General features: G+C 32.4%; 1 protein-coding gene across 1 annotated transcript in view; it reads left to right on the top strand.

Annotated features, from left to right (window-relative positions):
- The first annotated feature begins 284 nt into the window (after positions 1-284).
- The window catches only part of LOC106111875, a 34,643-nt gene continuing 18,084 nt past the window's right edge, over positions 285-16,843 (top strand). The window contains exon 1 of the mRNA XM_013294052.1: positions 285-389. Coding sequence (XP_013149506.1) covers positions 314-389 — 76 coding nt within the window. The 5' untranslated portion in view covers positions 285-313. The remainder of the gene's footprint in view (positions 390-16,843) is intronic.

Below are 16,843 nucleotides of genomic sequence, written 5' to 3'. Positions count from 1 at the left end.
TAGCTATAGCCCGCGACGCCGTCTGCGTGGAATTTAAAAAAGCAAATCTAAATAGCCTATGTGTTCTAGACTATCCTCTACATTTTTGACAAATTTCAACGAGATCCATTCAGCCGTTTAGGCTGCAAACTCTATCAAACATCCATCCATCCATTCAAACTTTCGCATTTATAATATTTACTGGTAAATTTACTGGTTGATACATACTGTATGAAACAATTAATTCGCAGCGCCTGACACTTTTGATTAGCAAAGTATGTATTCGATACAAAACGGACGTTTGTTTTGAAAGACTTGTCTTGTAGATGCAAAGATGTTCGAGCGCCATCACGCCAAACTACGCGGTGCGTTGTCCATACTCTCCACCGCGCTACGAGACGCGCTCTCACGTAAGACACGGAGACTGATTCGAGACTTAGCATGCACAAAAAGCGTCTGCAGGAATTTTATTAGTATTGTTGTCACGTTTAAGCACATTACCCTTACAGAACATTTGATAGCACTGTTGGCGGTATTATAGCACAAAAAACGCCTGCAGAAAATTGATTAGCACTATTCTAATGTTTCACAACAGAAGAGAGCTTTTTAGCACAAATACTAGATTCTGGAAATGTTGTAGTTAGTGCACGGGGAGTAAAAGGTCTTATTTTTTCATATCTATTTATTTTTAGCTTCCTCGCTGATATTTAAGCATGTTGCATGCATTTATTGTGACTTGTATACCCACGAGTTGAAATTCTAACCTTAAAATAATTTTATTTCACACTTTTACCAGATATAATAGATACTGTAGATAGAATAAATTAATGCATTTACTGGGTTTATCTTATTTGAAATTATATCTACAATTATCATCAATATGTCTCTTTTGTATTTACTTGCTATAGTTACTATAATTATTAAAAAGTAATTTAGTACAGAATGGCAAGTTTGTTGTAATCAACAGCATATAGAGGGCAAAGTTCCCAAACCAACTCGTCTGAACAACCATTACTTAAATTACTTGTACAACTTTTTGCCGTAACCGAGAATGAGATAATTTTACCACGGACAGGTTTTTTCGCGTCTCGTATTCTTACATCGATCAGTTTTATAAGTTGATGTCATCTCTATATAAATAAAATATTAATAAAAACTTACGATAAACATGATTTTTTGTATAAAAAAAAACATTTCGTTTTTAATTAAGCCTTTTCCGATATTAAGGCATTTCATGTAAAATAGCGGGAACTTTTCACCATCATTCGTATTGAACTAAAGCCCGCTACTTCTCAGTTCTTACTGACAATTTGAACTGAAGAGTCAAACTGTTTAAAACTATGTGTATGTAGGCAAAATTTTAACTTGCTTGTTAAACTTTTGTTAAGTTAAAATTTTATACACGCACGGTTATACTTAACAATTCGACAATTTTAACTGTCAGTTAAAGCATATGTAAACAATCTTAAGATTGTCTAAAGTGTCTTCAATTTAATTCAAATAAGTATGAACTAACAACACAATATTCGAGCAATCTGTAAATCTGACAAATGGTTGATTACGTTTAGAATTATGATATTCAATTTTAAAAAATGTACATCATCATCTCCCCTGCCTTATCTTACTCCCGTAGGGTCGGCGCACCGGGTTTTCGTCCTCCAAAACACACTATCATCCGTCATCTCAGTCATCACCCCCTTCTTGATCATGTCACCTTTCACGCAATCCATCCATCTCTTTCTAGGTCTACCTCTACCGATGTACCCCTCCACATTCATAACTAACGTCCGTCTTGTTACATGCGATTCATCCCTTCTCATATCATGCCCTTACCACTCTAACCTTTTACTTCTTATTTTCTCAACCACTGGGGCTATCAAACTTCCTCTAATATATTCATTTCGTATCTTTATACAATTTAAAAAAATGTACAATTCTTCGGAATTGGATATAATATAAAAAAAATAGAGGATGTAACATTTACTGTACTTACAAGCATACGTCTTGCAAAATAATCGGTGAAATCGACACCGTTTTACTTATACTGAAAATTCGTGTTTTTTTGAGCTCATATTTTTGTCTAAATTATAGCACAGCTGTTGTGCGATTGTCGATTGTTTCTCAGCCAATTCAACTGTTTAGTTGCACAACTAAAAATCGAGTAGTGTGCGCACCTCACAAGTTCATAGGAATCAAAGCGAGTTAAAATTAAACAGTTGTGGAGATTATAATAAACAGGCTTTCGCCCGCGACTCTGTCCGCGTGGTATTGAAAAGAATAAAAGTGAACAGCCTATGTGTTCTTCCAGACTATCTCCTATATCTATGCCAAATTTCATCGAAATCCGTTCAGCTGTTTAGGCTACAAACTCTAACAAACATCCATCTATCCATCCATCCATCCATCTAAACTTTCACATTTATAATATTAGTATGAAGTATGATGACTGCTGAATGGATTAAATAATTTCTTTTTGACATTTTATTGTTGGAAAGAGAATTTTTAAAACACTGCAATTGATTAAAATAATTGCAGTGAATTATGTTACATTTTTATAGTGGAGTGCAATGGTCGTCGCAAGTCGGTGGCATGGTTGTTGCAAGTTAATAAAGCTATCGTTTGTTCCCATAACGCCTTCAGTACGCTACCTGTACACTTTAGGACAAAATAATGTACCACATTAGTTGTTAAAAAAATATTAAATAACAGATTCAACAGCCATTTTCATAATTAAACCGTAGATGTTACAGCTACACAGAATAACTGCAAATCTTAGGCCACTTTTTTATTTCTACTCCCATATGACTCCTTTGTAGCCAATCCAGTCGAGTTTATTACTCAAAGCTACTTTTAACAGTCATAGAAATCTTAATACGTTATTGCTTAAATTAAAATAAATTGACTTATTTTTGTGTCCTCAAGTATACTCAAGTTAAGTCCATAAAATGGTCCTCAATTCCCGACACGATCCGGGCTAGGATTGTTCGACTTTTTATAGAGTAAGTAGCCCAGCGAGCGTGGGATCGCAAAACATAACCTCAAAGTTAAAAAAACCAAACGCATATTGTTGAGCGTACGGCTCGTTTTACTGAAGTGAATTAAAAAGTAGTCAAACTTGTATAAAGAACATATTACGTTTACTGATTTATAACGCTTCGTCGGATTTGGTTTTAGATTGTGTGTGCGAATAGCGTTCGAATTGAATAAAAATATGATTGGCACGAAAAAAAAAAATTCGAATATTAGAAATTTAAATAAAAGAAAGAATTATTCTATTTGAATTTCGAATCGCATATTCTCGAAAATCAATATTCGATTCGAATTTCGAATCAAATATTAACATTTCTCGATGTTGTCATTTGGTTTCTTGATCTTTGTCATTTAAACTAGCTTTTGCCCGCGACTCCGTCCGCGTGGAATTTAAAAAAAACAAAAGTGAGTAGCCTATGTGTTCTTCCAGACTATTCTCTACATCTCTGCCATATTTCATCGAAATCCGTTCAGACGTTTAGGCTATAAACTCTAACAAGCATCCGTCTAAACTTTCGCATTATAATATTAGTATGATTAACTCATATTTCTATGATAAATTACCTATTTAAGAAAAATATCATCAAACATAGGAAGAAAGTAGAATAATAAAATTGTGGCAGTTGGCATTATGAAAGTTGTTGGGAAAATGTCGCAGTCATGGGAAAATCTTGGCGATTCTCAGATCATTTACGTTGTTTCTTAGACTAGATGTTATACTAATTATATTAAGAAATCGATATTACCGTATGTTAAAATTGTTACAGTTAATAAAAACTATATAATGTATATGCTTGAAATTAAAAAGCTTAATTTAAGGATCAGATGTAAAAAAAATTATAGGTCAATTTACCGTAGTACCTTTTGGTCTTAGAGGTCAAATCATTCATTGTGCCATCATGCAATATTATTTACGATTTTAACGATATATTCCAATGCATAATTTTTAACAAATTCAAATATAATGACAAAAGTTCAGGAGCAGTGGTTGCGAAAAATAATTTCATCATAATGGTAAGGTGTAGCCCAAGTTATAAGATAGTGGATTTTTTTTAATAAAATATTAATTTCTCATCTCTCTTAGTTAGTTTTAAAATTGACATGCCAATTATTTTACAAAGTCGTATTGCGTATAGCGTCATTTTATTATAAAAATATAGAAAAACCAGATTTTTTTATTAAATCACCGTATGAAACTAGTTATAGTATCCTAAGTAACGTTGGAACTCCAGTCTAGATGTTACTGATTTAATTTATTTTAATTTTTCCAAATTAGTACAGGTACCTCCTGTGACTTGTACCATAGCATTACGCGTGCACCTTGCGTGGTCGCCGCCAGGTGGCGTACGATCGCTCCTGTCACTTCGAAACAAGACGAATGCTTTATGCTTTAACCATCATTATCATTAACGCTAACTTACTTGTTGCACAATATAGTATGTGACTGGTATTTTAGCATTTATCTATGAATATCCAATACTTTGGCATTTATATTTCTAACCGGAAAACCGAATAATTGTGAAATTATAGGGAAAACATTTAACCTATTATATCGATTTAGGATTTTCTAAGTTCGGATATAGGTACAGGGAAAGTTTTTTTTGCTATCAGTGAAGAGAGGCTCTTTCAAAGATACGTTGCGTTTTTTGGGAAAGATAGATTAAGTAAGATTTCCAGTCACTAGAAACGCTAGGTGACCATCCGCAAGTCATATTGGAGTTCACGGAATTTTTAAATTCTGCACTAATAAAATTGGAATCTTAAATCTTTACTAAAATGTTTGTAGCTATCTTTAATTGAGACTAGTGTATAATATCGCGAGTTAGCTAGATTAGGAAAAGCTTGTTATTTGTAGAATAAATAAATGCCAATAAGTACTTTCTATTTTATTATACGTTTAATCTTTACGATAAAACTGCGAATATTTTATTTTAAGTTGAAGCGAAAGTTGTCTTTAGAATGTGATTTTCTACAATAGAAGTTAAAATATACCTATAAACTATAAAGTTATTTCTTTTTATTACAATGCAAAAAACATATTTTGTCACCCACAAGTCCATTTTTATTAATAAAGTATGTGACAAATCAATAATTTAATCGACAAGTATTATTAAAGGAAGTCTGTGTTTATGCCTGCTTCCTTGTTACATGATACCACCCCTCGAATTTACTTTACGGCTCTAATTACAGGTTACTAAAGTTTTAAACGTCTTTCGGCTAAATACTGAAACGAACCGCAAACACTGAACTTTTTTACTACCCATTAAAATGACAGACGTCAAAATTTTGAGGTTATGTAGTCTACAGATCTGCCGTTCTTACCAACATCGTAATGCAACCTACACATCGGAGAAGACAATCAAAGATTTGTTTGAAGTCAACCCGTAGTGGGCCACCTTTATTTAGTGTAGGCTCGGAGTCCCTCAGTGGGGACGAATAGTGTGCTGATGATGATTGCTGCTTTGGTTACCTTTAAGATGAAGTGTTTAGAAAAAAACGATTGTAACAATAAAATTATTTTAAACTTGCATAAATTGTCCAAAATTGTATGTCAAAGTAGAAAGTAAATAAGTTATTGGTATATATTAATAAATTGGTTATTGTTTGTGGTAATGGATCCATGTAATGCATAACAAATTATTGCAGAGAATAACAGACTACGTAACAGTCATCGGGTTAACATTTCGTCGGTATTCGATTAAGTATCGAAACGTTAACGAGAGTACAATTTTACAAGATTTTAATTCATGTAAGATCTAACATTAATAAAAAAAATATTGTCAACGTGTTAGCGTACATATTGGTTTAGAGAATCCACACGCTAGTAACTGGCATGCTAACGTGCTAACGTGCCAGCTACAGGCAAGTGTGAACGCCCAGCATGCCAACTGGCATACAAGTAGCTACCATGAAATTTTGTTTTGTGACAGTTATGTGCAAGTCGAGGGAGATATAGAGGGGGTTACAAAACGAAACACATATTGCTCATACGATCTTAATAATTTTACTGGTGTGAATCCATTCTGCCAATGTTATGATAGCAGCTACACCATTTTTCTGGCTTGTGTATTTCAACCATTACTTTAATATAAATTTCTTTTTAATATGCTACTACTAACAACATTCTTAAAAGTATGGTAAAATTAATCGGTGATTAAAATATGTTAAAACTAAGAAAAAGGTGTTTAAATGAGAATAACGAATAAACCGGAGTATAAAATTTAATATGCAAGAACCATTTTTATTGTAAAAATGATGAAAAGTGACATTTTACTTCTTATTTTAAATATTTTTTTTTAATCGTGAACATCTATGTTTTCTTTTCAGCCAGTATTCTTCTAATTAAAGTATTCGAAACGTATTCGGTTTTAAAATCGGTTTCGGTCTCATTAATAATTTTGAGGTTACGAGTTACATAACCTTTTGCAAGTAGGTGATAAGTATTTAACCTGTCCGACTGGTGTCAGCGCAAGTCTCTGGGTCAATACGGTCTGGTTATGCATATGTTTTTTTTATACGTCTTTAGAATGTTACATAAAGTCATAATTGAAAACAAATGATGGAAAATTGTCCAAATACAAATTGGTGGGATTTAGCTGATATTTGTCCATTTAAATATGATAGTTTAGATTTCTTTACTAGTATAAATAAGCTAATTAGGTCTCTTTAGAAAACCTAATACTGCGACTAAAAACTATAGTGAAACTATAACAATATTATCTAGACAATTAATGGCCATGAAATATAAAAAAAGTTTCTATTTATTTCCAGTTAAAATGATCAAAAAACAAATTGAAAGACAAATAATTAGGCTTTTGCAAACAATATACGACCTTCCGTTGGTACAATGTGGAAAGCGTCTTTTTTATTAAAATTAATTTAGCAGCTGGGGATATTAATTACTAGATGAAACAAAGAACTCTGTGATATCTTTGCCCATTTAAAAAATATACGTATTTTACCTTTACATAAAGTATTAAAAATTAAAATTAAAAATTGAATTCCCAAGTAGGGTTGGCGACTGGCAAGCGGCCGGCCGCAAAAAATAGTGCCAAATCCTAAAGTAGGTATTTGATACCCGATAAAGTATTAAAAATTATACGTGATTTTGTTCCGTTTAAATAAAGATTGACAAACTAGATGAGCAAAAATTATCTTCATTGTGTTTAAATAAAACCGAAAAAATGTTTATAAACTAGCTTTCGCCCGCGACTCCGTTCCCGTGGAAATAAAAAAAAGTGTATGTGTTTTCGCAGACTATCTTCTACGTTTACACCAAATTTCATCGAAATCCGTTCATCCGTTTAGGCTAAAAACTCTAACAAACATCCATCTAAACTTTCGTGTTTGTAACATTAGTATGATTAGTCATTCTATTTTTTTAATTATAACAATCTGTTTTTACGGGCTTCAATAGGAAACTAATTTAGTATTTGGTGGGTAGCTGTTTACCGTCAGCCGGTGATATCGATTCGCTCTGTCCGGCGCACGCGCATACTACAAGTCGACTGCACTCTATTACTTCAATACGATAATAATAACGATGCAACGGCCCATGCCGAGGCTCCTAAAGGAACCCTCGAGCTTAGTTACTCATAAACGAGGTTTAGGCTAAGCGCCATCTGCGCTCGGCCACCTCAAGCCCGGCGAATCTGTAAATGCCTCTTCAAGGCAAACAGTGGCCATTCAGTCACAAATAAAAACTCTATTACTACCGCTGGTGTTCCTTCTAAGTAATAGTTAGAAATGTTAGTACAGAAATTATTGTCACAATCATAAAAATTCTTTAACCGAAAAATCTAATAAGTTAGTGTTTTATTGGAGATCTCAGTGATTTGATATTTAATCGATTTCTTTGATATAGGAACACTTCTATGAGGTTGTTAAAAAATCTAGTCTAGAAGTCGAGAAAGTTGATAACGAGGTAATGTTATGTAGATACTTGTTTAAGTTAAAGTTTTTTTTTTGTTTTTCTTAAGTCTATAGAACCATATAATATTAGATCATAGAAGATTTTTACCAACGTCTATGTGATTGTTATTCGATCAATATATGAATATAACATTGTCACTGAATAGTAACTAAATATAACTACAGATTATAATAAAATATAAACAAAACAATTAATAATTCTTCAGAATATCACGTGCCGTCGTCATGAGGCCTTGATCTTCGGCCGCCGCAATCTCACATATAGCAAATCAGAATAAATGACATTGTGCTTTGAATTTATATACAAATTAATTTATTAAACATTGCACACAAATTTTTTAAACATGCTTGTGCTTAATGATTTTCAGTCCCTTAGGTCTTCAAAAATAACCGCAAAGAATACAAAGAGTATCAAAATTAGACTAACAAGAAGTAACATTCTACGAGTAAGAGAATATTTACGTTCAACATCTCCCCACCCGGAAGGTCGGCGAACTGGGATTTCTCCTCCAAATTACTATCATCCGTCAATTGTTAAAAATTATAAAAAATATAAAAAAAACAATTAATTGTTACTAATATACCAAAGTTACTAATGAAAAACCCATGAAAAATTGTCAGATTGTCTTAAACATATCTAGTGCAGATATATCACAGTACTGGCGATATCGTGAAGAGAAAATTAAACTTTTTCATTATACAATTGTAGCCCAATTAAAAGATAACTGCTAATAATTCATTTCGTTGACAACCGCTAGCGCTGCGTCCGGTTACACATTGTTTTAATCTCAGTTTAATCAGTGGATTAAACGAGGATTAAATGGAAGCGCGTGTTTCGGCAGTAATGCAATTAGAAATCACCGTTAAGCCCCACATGTACAGTTTCTGTAGGAAATTGTTAATTAATTTAATCGCCCATTAAAATTTTGAAATACTAACGTTTGCATTTTAGGTAACGCATTTTTTGAAGACGTGAGTTTTGATATTTTAATGTTTAAATTATAAATCATGGAGCTCCAGAGGTGAACGGATTTAGTTACGTTCAAAAAATCTATTTACTTATGTCATCAATCTAATGCCCATAGGCTTACCGACCACAATGGCCACTCCGCTATACAATTCTTCTTTTATATTTCATCTTTATTATCCTATCATTAACTCTGATCTTATGTTTAATCAATTATTTCATAGAAAACATCAACAAAATTCTTTGACCTTTGTATTAGATATTTTGCTACGATCCTTGTATAGTTAATCTAATATTAATAATGAATAACGCGAAAATTTTCACGTCTTAAATCGAGAAGCCGCGGTTAAAAATGAATTACGGTGGCACCGAGTTTGTTTTCACGAGAGCAAACTTATTCACGCATTGAGTTGTGTGGCGGTGCACGCGACGCGCGTCCCCAACGCGCTTGTAGATTCGCGCCAACGCGAAAACAATAACGAATTAATTTCAAAAATCTACCGTTCCCGAAAACCTTTGCCTAATTCATGTGCGTTTAAAAAATAGAACTGTCAAAGATCTGTCATGTGTTGTTTTTTTTATTAAGTGTTCGTGGTTAATTCTTATAGTGCCAGTGTCGAGACAAATGAGTTTACATTATATTTAATCAGGTGTACGATAACGCTGCGTTTTCAAGGTTAACTCATTTTTATATAGTTTTTCTACGTATTTTAACTCAGGTATAAGAAAATAAAATATATTACATCCGACTTATAAGCTTTATTGCGAAAAACATTCCTTGAAAATTCATCGCAATTTTATAATATTCAAATACTAGTAATAGTATACAAAAAGTAACTAGCAAAATATTATTTGTGAACATTCGATACCGTCCAAGTAATAAACAGATTGCATAGATTTTAGTCGTGACTAAGAAGTATTTGAATTTCACGTGTACGACTGAACTTAATTTACATTTATGTAAACCAAGGAATTTCTAATTTCCGCGCCATATGAAAATCCTTCATCTACACTATTTATACTAATATTATAAAAAGGAAACATTTGTATTTTTGAATTTTTGTATGTATTGAAATAATTCAAAAACCACTGGACCGATTTAAAAAATTCTTTCATCATTAAAAAGCTACATTATCTGTGAGTAACATAGGCTATATTTTTTTAGTTACACGTGGGCGAAGTCGCGAGCAAAAGCTAGTGAAATATATTTTAATGTGATAACTCTCATCTGCCATTCATTAGGTTAGTAGAAAAAATAATAATTACATATAACAATTTACTGTCATGAATTTCCCTACATTTTCAGTATGTTCATGGTTGTAATGGTAATAAAATTTTATTGCAAACTCTTGAACAATTTTTATGTACGACAACAGTCTGGCATAGCATTATCATTGACCTAAAGATTATGACATAAAGGTGCAAACAGACTGGTGTGCTAAAACAGCCGCATAAGAATCATGTTATATAATTAAAAATCAGTTTAAAAACAAACTTTACATACCTAGTTTTATGTATAATTATAAAATTTGTTTTTTTTTTCTCCTATGATCTGTTATTTCTGATAGGAAATTAGCATTTCCGGTATAGCTACCGGTATTCCCGGTAGTAAATTTTTGCGCCCTTGTGAATCCGTATAAGTCCAGGACGAAATCCCGTCTTAGAAGCCTAACTAAGGAACTAAAAGGTTTACTCACTAAATAAGTTAATCGATTATGGACGAATTATACATTCTGCATGTTCTTAATTAAATTTTTTTTAAACATGTTTTTAATAGAAACATTCAGTAATATAATTTCAACTTAGTGTGTACTGTACCTTATCATGTTTACTCCAAGCCCCCGCATCATAAAAGGGTTGCGGCCTCCCAGTGCATGTATATGACCGCTGCATATTAGCCACAGGCCAGCCCACCTGCCCACAGCATACTTTGATACCAACAATGTTGTAGCTTCTCAGAGACTTGTAACCATTATTTTGAAACAATGGCCATAAAATGTTTTGTTTAATTATTTTAGATAGGATCAAATTCTTTAAAAAATACAATATCGGAAAATTTATGTGAGAATTTACAAAAAAAACTCCGGGCTTCCAACTCAAATAGTAAAATCGCGCGATGACAAAGGGAATCTTCCACCGTCAGAACCATAATTAAGTTTATTAGGCCTTAGACAAATGTATATAAGTAAATTATATATCTACTGATTATAATTAAACGATAAGTTTATCCAAGTTCAAGTTCAACAAAGCAATAACACGATTTGTGTACTTAAGTTACCCCTACACCTGTTTGAAAGGTCAATGAACAATAAATGTTTGCAATACATGGAATAAAATTAAACAATGGAAAACAAATACAAGGCAATTGACTATTTACAGAGATAGTGAATTTCAATTTAACAAATAATTAGAGATTTATTTAAAATAGGTACTTTAGATTGCAAAGCCTAGGGATTACCCCAACCATCACCCCGATCTGTCCCCACGTGGCGAAGAGGGGACGGTTAAAAATTATTTTCTTTCTTAATGGTTCTATCTGTCACCTTATTTGTGATAGTAGGACTTAAAGGTGGGACGGATGAAACTTTTTATTCTCAAATGTCGCCACGTGGGGACAGAGTGAAGAGACGTTTGGGAATAATCCAAGCCTAGTAGGTAAACATTCGGGGAATCCTCTTTTAGCTATTACATCAAAGAGTAATGGTTTATATCTAAGAGAATATCTGATTGTGTTAAAGCAAATATTACTATGTAAAATTGAAATATCAGAAGAAACTGATTCTCTTGTATATTTGTAACGCTAAATGGTTTGTCTATATTTGTTATAGTTTAGAGATATAAAAGTTAACCAAGCATGTTATCGATCGTGTTACATGATGCAAAAAATAACGCATAATTGGAACCTGTTTTACAAAAAACAAAACAAGATCTGACAGGGGCTGTCTTGGAGACGGGCCGGATGAATTACCTGCATCAGTATTGGAATTTGCGATTTATTGTAAACTAGCTTTCGCCCGGAACTCCGTCCGGGTGGAAAAAAAACAAACGTGTGTAGCCTATGTGTTCTTCCACACTATCCTCCACATCTATAGCAGATTTCATCGAAATCCGTTCAGCCGGCTACAAACGCTAACAAACATCCATCCATCTAAACATTCGTATTTATAATATTAGTATAATATAAGCCATTAATTGCATAAATACTACATGCTTATTTAGAATTCCCATAAACAGGTTACGAAGGGTTCATTGCCCTTTTTTTAATCTGTGTTAACTTTTTTTGTAAAGTACCCTACGTATGTTATATTAGATTGTTTTATTTGTAACTGTTTAAGTTAGCTGTTTTATTTTCATTGCAACATTAGATTATGTTGATAATTGTTTCACATTTCTTATTACCGGCTTTTACACAGTCTATTAATTGGCTTCTCTATCTGTTACATCTATTTTTAAAAGTGTACACATTAATAATTGATTTTTATCTGTATTGTAAGAGAATTTAGCAATTCAATCCAAAATGGCGATTATTTTTCTAAAATTATGATAAAACAATCATATTCCGATACATTTATTACTATTACTTATTTTGTTTCATGAAATTATTATTTTGGCCACAATAATATAATAATACTAGATAGAATAACAACAAAATAAAAGTTAATTGCTTATAGCAATAAGGCCGCCCTTGCGCAAAATTTTTATCGTTTTTTATGCCCATAAACATCCGTAATTACAGATGCCTACCCTTAATTGACGGAGGAGGAGACGCACAGAAAGAGGACATTTCCACTCCTCTCTCTCTCCTCCTCCGTCAAATCCACCGTCAAATCCAGCTTAGTTTAAGTATTATGCCTATTGTGATTTTGTGTAAAAATAATTAAAAAAATAAAATACAAGCTAAAAGGAAAACCAATTCCAAGCATATTTACAAGTGTAAAAAGTACGATCTTTGCCAAGTCAAGTTGTATTTAAAAGGTCATATCTGCATATTTCATCATCAAGGTTAAAATGCCAATATTTTTCCTGTAGACACAAACTGCGCAAACATATGTTAAAACAGACGATAGTTTTTCAATACATTAACTAACAAATCTATATTATATATACTATCTATATATATACTTCTATACTAATATAATAAAGCGTAAACACACAATACTTGGTGTCGTAGGATGTCAGCAATCACAGCATATATTTGGATATTTTTTTCTGTAATAAAAAGCCCTACCCTTACGACACACTTTCGGCTATATTCACGCTGTTAAACTTATGGGTAAACGAGCTGTTTCCCGCAACTTCGTCCGCGTTGCGTTCGACTATGCTCTATACCTGTGCCAAATTTCATGGAGATCCGTTCAGCCGTTTAGGCTACAAACGCTAACAAACAGCCATCCATCCATCTAAACTTTCGCATTTATAATATTAGTAAGATAAATTGGAAAAAAACATACATATGAAAAAAGGACCATAAACTACAAGCTGCCAACATTAAGGAAACAGGGTTATGGTAACGGTAATTTTGACATTTGCAATTGAGAATTTGACAAATGTAAACAATAAAATAAAGTTATTATAATTCCTATTTTTTTTAAATCGAGAAAAGATCACATAAAATGTGTGTAAAATCTAGAATTATACAAAAGTGTTTTAATTCACATTTTCAAGTACATAGTCTATTTAATTTTCTTATCTTATCTTGCATAGGACTAGTAAATTTAACGTTCCTAGGCAGCCTTGTTAATGTTTGGTTAGACAAGATAACGCTATCTAAGGATTTAAAAATCTAGCAGTAGTGAATTACCCTGTAAGATTTTTACGTTAGTAACGTCTTCACCAGGCTGTAATCAAATTTCCCGGATACCATAAATTGAAGATCGCCTTAACACGAACTGGATAACATAATTTAAAAAAAAACCTAAATACTGGTTGTAGAAATTCAAACTAACTAAGTAATTTAAATGTTCTTCTAAGTATTTTTGAAGTAATAATCGAATTGTTTTGCGTCAAAGTTTTATCAATTTAAAATTCACAATCAACAAATTCTCTGCACCAAAATACACTTTAAATGTATGAACATTGTTTTATTGTGTTCATATCAAAGTATTTTATTTATGTTCCAGTTAAACCTGTTGTTACTTTTTATCGGAAAGTTCTCGGTTTCAGTTCGATTCACGTTCAACTATCGAATATGTAATTACCTTTTACCTGTTTACAAAGCAGTTGATATTTAAATATTCCTTTTTTTATTTAAAATTATAGACTAACTAGCTTTCGCCCGCGACTCAGTCCGCGTGGAATTAAAAAAAAAAGTCAGTAGCCTATGTGTTCTTCCAGACTATCCTCTACGTCTATGCCTTAATTACTTAATTTTCTATTCTAATCCGGATTACAGGTTCAATATTTAAATTATTTAAATGTGTTGTACACTAGATTTAATTATTACTAGCTGTTCCCGTGCGACTTCATCCGCATAAAATTATGAAAATTTTATTTTATTGTTTACATGTGTCAAATATCAATTGCAAATGTCAAAATGACTTGACGATGTGTGTGTTAACGCTTTATGATAACAGTATAGATGCAGATTTCAAGATATTAACCTATATAAAATCCAAAATCTTACTGATAATTATCAATTCTGACTAGCTTTTGTTTTCTTTCTCTTTAAAAATTAATGCTCAAAGGTTGGCACTCACATTCGCTCTACTGACCACATTACTTACATAATCTATATGTTGTTTATATTAAAAACAACGTCCCTTAATGTAGATTTGTAGGTCTGTTATGTAAGAAATCCGATCAAAACATTTCCTTAATGGATTGGTAATAGTTTTGTAACTTTATTCTCTTTTAAATTTAGAAATTACTTATTTTTCTAATCTGTATTAATAATTATTAACCGATAGTTTCTACATCATGGTTTCAAATATTTAATCACAGCCACAAATAAATATTAAAGTAATTGGTAAATCGCCACAAATTAAAGACACTTAAAATGTATTTATGTTCATAAATAATCATTTGTACAAAACACTTTAAAGTCGTAAAACAAAAATTAAGTCTTACAAAACCAAAATTATCACGACCCAACGCAAGTATGATGCAAGTTCAATGGCCTTATAACTTTTTTGGCGGACCGAGAGGCGAAAATATTCGACCGTTCAGCCACTTGTTACGTGCCAGTATCAACAGATAAAAAAATCAAGATAATTTTAAGAAAAAATATTAATTACTTGACGCAAATAGATATACGATCTCCTTGGACTTTGTTCATTATTATTTCTCGTTTAACTACATACAATAACAATTTAATTGGCTAAATAAGACGCATTCCGGTTTGCAAATTGTTTTTCCCGCCAATTTTAATAAAGGTTTTTGTAAAGATTTTTCTCGAGTTTCGTCTGATTTTAATCTTATTTAAAATATGCGATTATCGCACTTTTTGCTTTTGGTTATTCATACCTTAGTTTTTTTGTTTCGCTATTGTATTTAATTACATTAGAAAATCAAATTAAATTAGCTACAAAATAACTTAAGAAAACCTGGACTGAGACATATACTTTTGGATTTAATCAATTTTGGTGCGACTAAAATTTAGAAAAAAATAAAAACTTCAAACACAAAGATACTGTCTTACAAAACTTATCTTTCTTGTCTTCAAAAGTGTTTCGCTAATAACAAATACCCACACCTGCCCTCGCCTTAGTGCAAATAACAGACATATGTGATAAATTAAATATTACCATAAAGGCTAGTTCTAAAACACGTATAAGCTTACGGTAAACTTTAAAATAGCGAATAACTTTTACAGTTATTGATAATGTTTAAATTCGTATTTTATTTGTTTCTTTGATGTACCTCGGCATAAAAAACGGTAAGCCAATAACAAGTCAATACTTAACTTGTTACTACTACTTGTGTTGTTACTACAATATAAAATACTATATGAATACGAAATCATAACAGTGGTGGAGCCCGCTTTAACATCTTCGCACGAATGGGTCGGCTCCGGTGTAATACCACGACCATACAGAAAACAGGCTTGAAGTGGAAGCAATTCAGCGTTTCGTCTGATGAGTGTGGTGCCGGAGGCTTAATTTTAGTCCCTTTCCCTTTCCACCCTTTTTTAATAAGAATGGATGGGAAGTAAAAGTGGATTTGATGGTGGAGGAGACGTATAGGAACGGTAAATGTCCTTTTTGTGCGCGTCTCCCCCTCCGTTAATAAAGGGTAGGCAACGTATCTGCAATTGCGGATGTTTATGGGCACCGGTCGCTTTCCATTTCGGTGGATTTAGGTGGCCGCTTGCTCGTCTGCCACCTTATATTATAAAAAAAAAACAATAATTTTGGTCCTATAATCGCACTTCTTACTAATGCGAATGTTTGGATAGCTAATCAAATTTCGTTGTAAGGCCCAGACGTAAAACATATTCTATAAGAGTACAGGACACTATTTTTTATTCAGCACGGACCGGAGCCGGCGACAGCTAGCTATTATTTATTTTTTAAAAGGAATTTGCAAATACGATGATACTAAGACAAGTAAATAGGTATATTATGGTACAGCTCACTGTTTTACGTGACGTTTGGCACGTGTCTGTGTGCGTGTTTTCGTGTCTTGATTTTGCTGTTTAATGTAAGTTTCATAAGAAAATTAAAAGAATAATCGTCATTGAACGTTCGACCTATCGTATAGAAAAAGGTTATATAAGAAACAAGTTTTACAAGACGTATGTAAAGTTGGAATGTGTTTGTGATAAGAAAATATTCGTTGGATTATTTGTTCGTTTGGAAAGTTTAGTACGCATAGTATGTCATATTATTTGTTTAGGGAACTTAATCTATACATATACAGCAGAACACGTGTCAAAAGACAAATATAGTTACGACTCTTTTTATTACAAAATAAGTAATAAAATAAACTTTTTAATAA

The sequence above is a fragment of the Papilio polytes genome, unplaced genomic scaffold (genome assembly GCF_000836215.1).
Source record: "Papilio polytes unplaced genomic scaffold, Ppol_1.0 DF824146.1, whole genome shotgun sequence".
NCBI lineage: Eukaryota > Metazoa > Arthropoda > Insecta > Lepidoptera > Papilionidae > Papilio > Papilio polytes.
The sequence above is the reverse complement of the archived record's forward strand: the minus strand, read 5'-3'. Positions and strand labels throughout refer to the sequence as shown.